The 8,380-nt window shown below is 37.5% G+C and overlaps 1 protein-coding gene across 1 annotated transcript in view; it reads left to right on the top strand.

Moving 5' to 3' along the window:
• The window catches only part of ube3a (ubiquitin protein ligase E3A), a 31,472-nt gene that overhangs the window by 21,498 nt on the left and 1,594 nt on the right, over window positions 1–8,380 (top strand). Inside the window, exons 9-10 of the mRNA XM_062054099.1 lie at window positions 8,064–8,137; window positions 8,214–8,357. Coding sequence (XP_061910083.1) covers window positions 8,064–8,137; window positions 8,214–8,357 — 218 coding nt within the window. The remainder of the gene's footprint in view (window positions 1–8,063; window positions 8,138–8,213; window positions 8,358–8,380) is intronic.

Here is an 8,380-nt window from a genome sequence, read left to right on the forward strand (position 1 = left end):
AGTTATAATTTTTTGCTCGTATCTGCTTTTAGTGGCAAGATCTAGACCCCTTGCGTACTCTGATACTTCACCTACTGTTGCTGCACAGTAGCCATATTGGTTTGGTGGCCCCCCCACATTCCTTTACTTCCATGCAAAAGTCACGTGACTGAATACAATCTATTATATAAATGAGTTTTAATCGAACATGTTAAAAAGGTATTCATTGCTTGCGTTAGAGACACTTTTTTCATGTTTAATGGAGATTGTATGCTACTTTTCATTCCAGTACTTTGCTTTGTGAGACTTACCTCAAAAAAGCTATTTTTGCTGCATGGGTTGATTAGAAAAACATTGTATTAGTTACGGATGGGCAATAAATATATATCAATATATATCGCAAAATATTTTTTTCTAATTGAATTAGAAATAGGAGGCAATTTGGATATAATTAATTTGTTCTGGTTTTAGCAGCCTGCTTAAATATGTTAGCAACATCAGCACACACAGTTGCCTGTGGCACAAATACAACCTGGTTAACAGGAGGTCTCACTCAATCTGTCACGGGTGAAGCATGTGACGTTACCAGCTTCAAATAGGGGCGATAAATGATATCTAACAAATAGTGTAAAATGTTCATAATAAACTTAAAGATGTGTCAGAAATGTGGTTTTATGGTTTGTACAAGTTTGAATGTTGTCTTGTTTTTTAGGGTTGAGTAAACAATGCTCTTTTTAAGCATAATACGCATTTTTCTACTACACAATCTATGAGTAGAATGCCGTCAGTTCCGCATTAGGCTGATTTAATGGCATCATAACAAATCTGTGCATCAGTATAGTGATATATTGCATGTACAATGATGTGTACATAATATTTAAAATCAGCGCACACTTAAATGGAGGACAATTTAGTTTTAATCATAGGCATACGCACGCCTTTATGGAAACCAAATTAATAGATTAGCACTTTTCAATTCAATTTCCTTTATTTAACCAGGTAAAGACTCATTGAGATTAAAATCTCTTTTTCAAGAGCGACCTGACAAAGAGGGTGGCACAAACAAAATTACAATAATAATTACAACAAGACAATACAACAGAAAAACAGCAGTCATACCACAACAGGTCAAAAATAATTTAAAACGATTAAGTAATGGGTTATATTTGTATAGCGCTTTTCTACCTTCAAGGTACTCAAAGCGCTTTGACAGTATTTCCACATTCACCCATTCACACACACATTCACACACTGATGGCGGGAGCTTCCATGCAAGGCGCTAACCAGCAGCCATCAGGGGCAAGGGTGACGTGTCTTGCCCAAGGACACAACGGACGTGATTAGGATGGTAGAAGGTGGGGATTGAACCCCAGTAACCAGCAACACTCCGATTGCTGGCACGGCCACTCTACCAACTTCGCCACGCCGCCCCTAAGTAAGAATTACATTTAAAAGCAAGTACATTTCCCAAGAGAACTGGTTTCTCGATCTTTTAAAATGGACTTAAATTCCCCCACTTCTTTTAAGTAAAAAACATCCTTTTTTCATTAAATATATTTTAAACATGATCTTATGTTGCCTCTTGTACAATATACATTATTTTTGTTGTCTCTGGGACTGCTTTTGTATATTTTTTGTAAGTGTGCACACGTTACCTACATGTACATGTACAAATCAATCAAAGCCAACATTTCATTAAATTCATGTGAAATTGTTTTACAAAGTTTAAATTGTAAATGTGACAAATATGTAAGTTTATTATAGTATATAGTATATATTATAGTATTATTATAGAGTATCCATCCATCCATCCATCCATCCATTTTCTACCTTAGTTTATTCCCTTCGGAGTATTTTAGTTTAAATAAGTGTAATCTTTCAAGGAACCCACACACTTTTTTTTTCACCTACAATGTCTTAAACAACATTTTTCAAAATAGTTATACACCATATCTCGTTTTAATAGATATATTTATTTTATATATTTAGGTACACATTTTGTCAAAGGTGTCAGTAACGCCTGTTTAAAGGCACATAATCTAATAATCTCTCACATAATCTTACCTCGCACCACTTTTCCACTAGAGTGCTTCAATTTACACAATGACAATAGCTTTTAATTAACAACAATAATAATAACAGTTATGAAAATAACATGTGTAAGTTAGTATTGGGCAGTGTCTGTAAGTATTATGCAGTAGGATATTGGACATGATGCCTGTTGTTGCTATGAATATGCACCCACTCTATTTATCTTAACAAATAATGTTTAATAATAATAATAATAATAACAATACATTTTACTGATAATGCGCATTTCTGGGCACTCAAGGACACCGTACAAAATCAACAAAGATCGATAAGATTTACAATGAATAAGCAGTCAGGAATAGGTGTGTTTTGAGTCTTGATTTTGAAGAGGGATATTGAGTCTAAATTACGAAGGTCTGGTGGTAATGAGTTCCAAAGATGAGGGACTGAGCGGCTGAAAGCTCAGGCACCCACGGTGGACAGTTTAAATAAGGGGACAATGAGATGGATGGATGAAGAAGATCTTAGGGAACGTGAGGGCATGGCGACTTTTAAAAAACAACTTTAAGCATTGTCCAGCTGTTTAGTGACATATACCATATTTTTCGGACTATAAATCGCTCCGGAGTATAAATCGCACCGGCCGAAAATGCATAATAAAGAAGGAAAAAAACATATATAAGTCGCACTGGAGTATAAGTCGCATTTTTTGGGTAAATGTATTTTATAAAACCCAACACCAAGAATAGACATTTGAAAGGCAATTTAAAATAAATAAAGAATAGTGAACAACAGGCTGAATAAGTGTATGTTATATGACGCATAAATAACCAACTGAGAACGTGCCTGGTATGTTAACGTAACATATTATGGTTAAAGTCATTCAAATAACTATAACATATAGAACATGCTATACGTTTACCAAACAATCTGTCACTCCTAATAGCTAAATCCGATGAAATCTTATACGTCTAGTCTCTTACGTGAATGAGCTAAATAATATTATTTGATATTTTACGGTAATGTGTTAATAAGTCCGAGTCCATGGTTAGTGCCATCTCCGGGTTGGGGAGGAGATCTTGCCCCTAGTGGAGGAGTTCAAGTACCTCGGAGTCTTGTTCACTAGTGAGGGAAGAGTGGATCGTGAGATCGATAGGCGAATCGGTGCAGCGTCTTCAGTAATGCGGACGCTGTATTGATCCGTTGTGGTGAAGAAGGAGCTGAGCCGGAAGGCAAAGCTCTCAATTTACCGGTCGATCTACGTTCCCATCCTCACCTATGGTCATGAACTTTGGGTTATGACCGAAAGGACAAGATCACGGGTACAAGCGGCCGGAATGAGTTTCCTCCGCCGGGTGGCGGGGCTCTCCCTTAGAGATAGGGTGAGAAGCTCTGTCATCCGGGGGGAGCTCAAAGTAAAGCCGCTGCTCCTCCACATCGAGAGGAGCCAGATGAGGTGGTTCGGGCATCTGGTCAGGATGCTACCCGACCCAGGACACGTTGGGAAGACTATGTCTCCCGGCTGTCCTGAGAACGCCTCGGGATCCCCCGGGAAGAGCTGGATAAAGTGGCTGGGGAGAGGGAAGTCTGGCCTTCCCTGCTTAGGCTGCTGCCCCCGCGACCCAACCTCGGATAAGCGGAAGAAGATGGATGGATGGATGGATGGGTGTTAATAATTTCACACATAAGTCGCTCCTGAGTATAGGTCGCACCTATTAAAAAAACTGCGATTTATAGTCCGAAAAATACGGTAATATTGTTTAAAGAACTTTTACTGCAAATGAATATCTGTTCCAAATATCAGTTATTGTCCTCCTTGACTACTAATAATTGGTATCGGTCCTGCAAAAAAACATATCGGTTGATCTCTATACTTTAGCCGGAAGGCTTAGTGCGCTAGACCAGTGGTCCCCAACCACCGGGCCACGGCCCGGTACCGGTCCATGGATCGATTGGTACCGGGCCACACAAGGAAAAAAAAATATATATATACTGTATATATAAAAACAATGTATTAATGTTATTATTTCTGGTTCCTATATTATACATCAATGTAGATCAGGGATACAGTCCGTAAGCACACATGATTGTATTTTTTTATGACCAAAAAAAAAAACATACACCCCCCCCTCCCCGGTCCATGGGACACATTTTCGAGCGTTGTTACAAACAATTTGGGGACCAGTGGTTCTCAAATGGGGGTACACGTACCCCTGGGGGTACTTGAAGGTATGCCAAGGGGTACGTGAGATTTTTTTTAAACGTCTGTCAAAAAGAACACTGAAAAGAAATGCAACAATGCAATATTCAGTGTTGACAGCTAGATTTTTTGTGGACATGTTCCATAAATATTGATGTTAAAGATTTATTTTTTTGTGAAGAAATGTTTAGAATTAAGTTCATGAATCCAGATGGATCTCTATTACAATCCCCAAAGAGGTCACTTTAAGTTGATGATTACTTCAATGTGTAGAAATCTTTATTTATAATTGAATCATTTGTTTATTTTTCAACAAGTTTTTAGTTTGTTTTTTTTTCCAAATAGTTCAAGAAAGACCACAACAAATGAGCAATATTTTGCACTGTTATACAATTTAGTAAATCACAAACTGATGACATAGTGCTGTATTTTACTTCTTTATCTCTTTTTTTCAACCAAAAATGCTTTGCTCTGATTAGGGGGTACTTTAATTTAAAAAAAATTCACAGCGGGTACATCACTGAAAAAAGGTTGAGAACCACTGCTCTAGACAATAAAAAAAGTACAAATAAGTACTGTTTTATTTTACATGTTTTGGCTTTGGGCCAAGTTGCAAAGCTGCGCATAATTTGGTTGGTAATTGATAGAATTTGCGTAAATAGATTGCAACATTGCATATTATTGGAGAACTAAAGATCCATCCAGATTGTTGTTGGAACTGGAACTAATGGATGTGAAATATCAGTCACTTTTTTTGTGCATCTTGCTTAGAAACCGGAGATGAAGGCGGATTTGAAAAGGGCACTTTCGCAAACTGGGAAAGCTACATACTAAAAATGGTGTATTAATAAAGCCGATCAATTACAGTCCTGCGGTCCACTTTGCCTTTGACGAGAGGTTAGACGTTTTTAGAGGCGCATATCAAGCTCCGGCGGAAGGTTTGGAGCAAGAAGAGCAAGCGGCGTGACACTAGCATAATTCAGGTTTAAGTTACATAAAAGTACGTATGTTTACACAAATCACAATGTCAGAAAAGGAGTGAAAAGAAAATCTGTGTATCTGTTCATTTGCTTTTTCAGTTGAAACCAACACAAAACAAATTATAATGACCTGTTTTTTCATAATTTGTTTTTTGAAGTAAAACAAAATTAAGAACTTTTTTTTCTTATTTTATATCTATTAATTGAATCAAATAATGAAGTTGTTTTACGAAGATGCAGCCTTGCAGGTAAACAAACGTAGAAGACAGAGGAAGACTGTGCTACAATTCAAATTGAAGTTACCCAGGATTTTTTCTTTGTTTTCTGGCTTAACTATGCCAAATATTGAAGATGTGGGAAGTGCCTTTCTAAGAAGCTGGTTAACAATTTTATTAGTCAAGTCAGCACTGTCTAATCTTGTCATGAACACGTTCACGCAAAAGGGGTGGGCTTAGCAGCAGATAATGTAATAGCATTAAAAGTTGTGCTTAAAGGTAAAAATGGAAAAGTGGACTATGTGAACTGTACAATGACGTTGTGCTTCTGACGTTTTTTTTCTGTCTTTATTTTGCAACTAGCTATGACAAAAATATTGCAAGACAATGTATACTGTATGTCAGAAAGACATGGAGTTTTGTATGTGTAGAGTTAATGAAAAACTTTGACTAAGTGTCTCCAAATTCACACCTTTTTTCTTTCGGAAAATCTGTGTTAAATACTAATTTTTTGTAATATTGTTGTAAAATTTGAAATGGGATTTGGTAAGAGATAAATCAATGGCCCCATTGTGTTTTCAAGTCTATAGCATCAATTGAGCTATTTTAAAGGCATTTTCAGAAAGAAAAAATATTTATTCTCAAGTGTATTCTTCAGTGTCAATAGCATTTTTAGCACAATTCTGACTGTTGAGGACAGCAACTTAACATATTAGCTTTCAAAAAAGCCTAGACTCATATCAATTCTCTAAATAGTTCAACAATGACAGCTTCACGTTTACTTTGGGTTTGACTTTTTTTCCAATTTAAGCCAAAAAATCCCAGATTGCTAAACAAAAAAAAACAAATTGGGAAAAAATGGGTAGTTTTTAGTGTTGGAAGTAGCAGCGCGGCGTCTTTGTAGGCTTTCAAAACACTGTCTTACCGATTCTAGCGTTCCATGTGGCTGTTAAGATTTAATGTGTTTAAGCTTGATATTTTTTCCCCTCTTCGTGGAATGTTTGCAGAATATTTGGTGCAATTAGCACGTGCAAAGTCTTCTTCTGAAATAATTAAGAAATCCCACATGCTTGACACCATGTTTGTTTACAGTGAGGTCAGGGGACTTTTACAGAATGGCACAGTTAGAGAGAAGGAGCGCTTGATTTGCTCACCACAACCCACCTAAAGCACTGTTCGGGTAATCTGTCCTCATTTTTTGGTGCTATTTTTTTTATCAGATTTATCAATATGACTTCATAAGTCCTCATACTGGCTTGATAATTATCTGTCCGATATTTAACGTGCACCCTTATAAATAAGTTAAATAAATAAATGATGAATTAGAGCAGCACTCAGAGAGTGCAGTTCTGCCAGGCCCAATCTCCGAATAGTAAAGAACCCTTTTAAAAAATAAATTCTGAATCCAGAAAGTGATCCGGATCCCCCATAATCCCCTGTTTCCTATTTCTTAATTTCCTGAAAGTTTCATCAAAATTTGGCCAAAAATCTTTGAGTTATGTTGCTAACAAACAAACTCCAGTGAATACATAACCTCCTAGCGGTGGTAAAATGGACAAAAACATTGTGTGTTAATAAATAAGTGCAGGTTATATCAAAATCATCTTTATTGGCCAAGTATGTAACACACAAGGATTTTGACTTGGCACTCTCTGTTCAATGCAAGAAATGAGGAAAAACACAACGACCACGAGACACTGCACAATCGTGGCGGCGATAAACAATATCTTCTGATTCTGATTACTTAAATATTCATACTGTAAGTACAAGAGTAAAACTGACAAACATTGGACGGGGCTCATTTTGGCCCAATAATCTACAGTAATGGCTGCTTATCATTCCTGTGCCTCACTTTGTGATGTATTGAATCTGTTTTATTTTCTTGTCTGCCTTTTTTTTGTCTTTTTTTTTTTTTTTACAGAAAGGAATTTCAAAATTAGAGTAGGATATTTTCCTGGTCTATAGCAGGGGTGACCAAACTTTTTGCCTCCATGGGCCAAAGTAAAACTATGCCAATGAGCAATTTTAGGCATACAGCTGCACAATAAGTTAAAAGTTAAAGTTAAAGTACCAATGATTGTCACACACACACTAGGTGTGGTGAAATTTGTCCTCTGCATTTGACCCATCCCCTTGTTCAAGTGAGTTGTTAAATCCTATACTGTCATTATTTAAAGTAGTAGAGATCATCACGTTTTATAGATTCAAGATTAAAGTACCAATGATTGTCACACACACACTAGATGTGGTGAAATTTGTCCTCTGCATTTGACCCATCCCCTTGGGGAGCAGTGGGCAGCAGCGGCGCCGCGCCTGGGAATCATTTTGGTGATTTAACCCCCAACTCCAACCCGTGCTGCTGAGTGCCAAGCAGGGAGGTAATGGGTCCCATTTTTATAGTCTTTGGTATGACTCGGCTGGGATTTGAACTCCAACCTACCGATCTCAGGGCGGACACTCTAACAACTAGGCCACTGAGATGGTTTGACAACTTGTTTGCCTTGCGGACATGCCATCAATGACTATTTGATCTTAAAAGAGTTTGAATATGTTACATTTTGATTAGCCATCCGTCAGGCACTCCTGTCTATACACTTCTATTTTAAACATCTGCTCAGTAGGCTCATTGTATATCAACTTGATTTGTTTATTGTCCAGAACCTTGACTTCCTGGCACTAGAAGAAACTACAGAATATGATGGAGGCTACAACAAAGATTCTCGAATCATCAAGTAAGCAAAAAAAGTAAGGTGCTTGGAGACCTTGACACAGACGCTCTCACCTTTTATTTTTTTTATATTTTTTTAGAGAATTCTGGGAAACGTTGCACTCTTTTAGCGAGGAGCAGAAGCGCCTCTTCCTGCAGTTCACCACTGGCACTGATAGAGCGCCAGTGGGTGGGCTTGGCAAACTGAAGATGATTATCGCCAAGAATGGGCCTGACACAGAGCGGTGAGCCTCAGTGCCGTGCATTT

Source organism: Entelurus aequoreus, linkage group LG07, assembly GCF_033978785.1.
Source record: "Entelurus aequoreus isolate RoL-2023_Sb linkage group LG07, RoL_Eaeq_v1.1, whole genome shotgun sequence".
NCBI classification, from domain to species: domain Eukaryota; kingdom Metazoa; phylum Chordata; class Actinopteri; order Syngnathiformes; family Syngnathidae; genus Entelurus; species Entelurus aequoreus.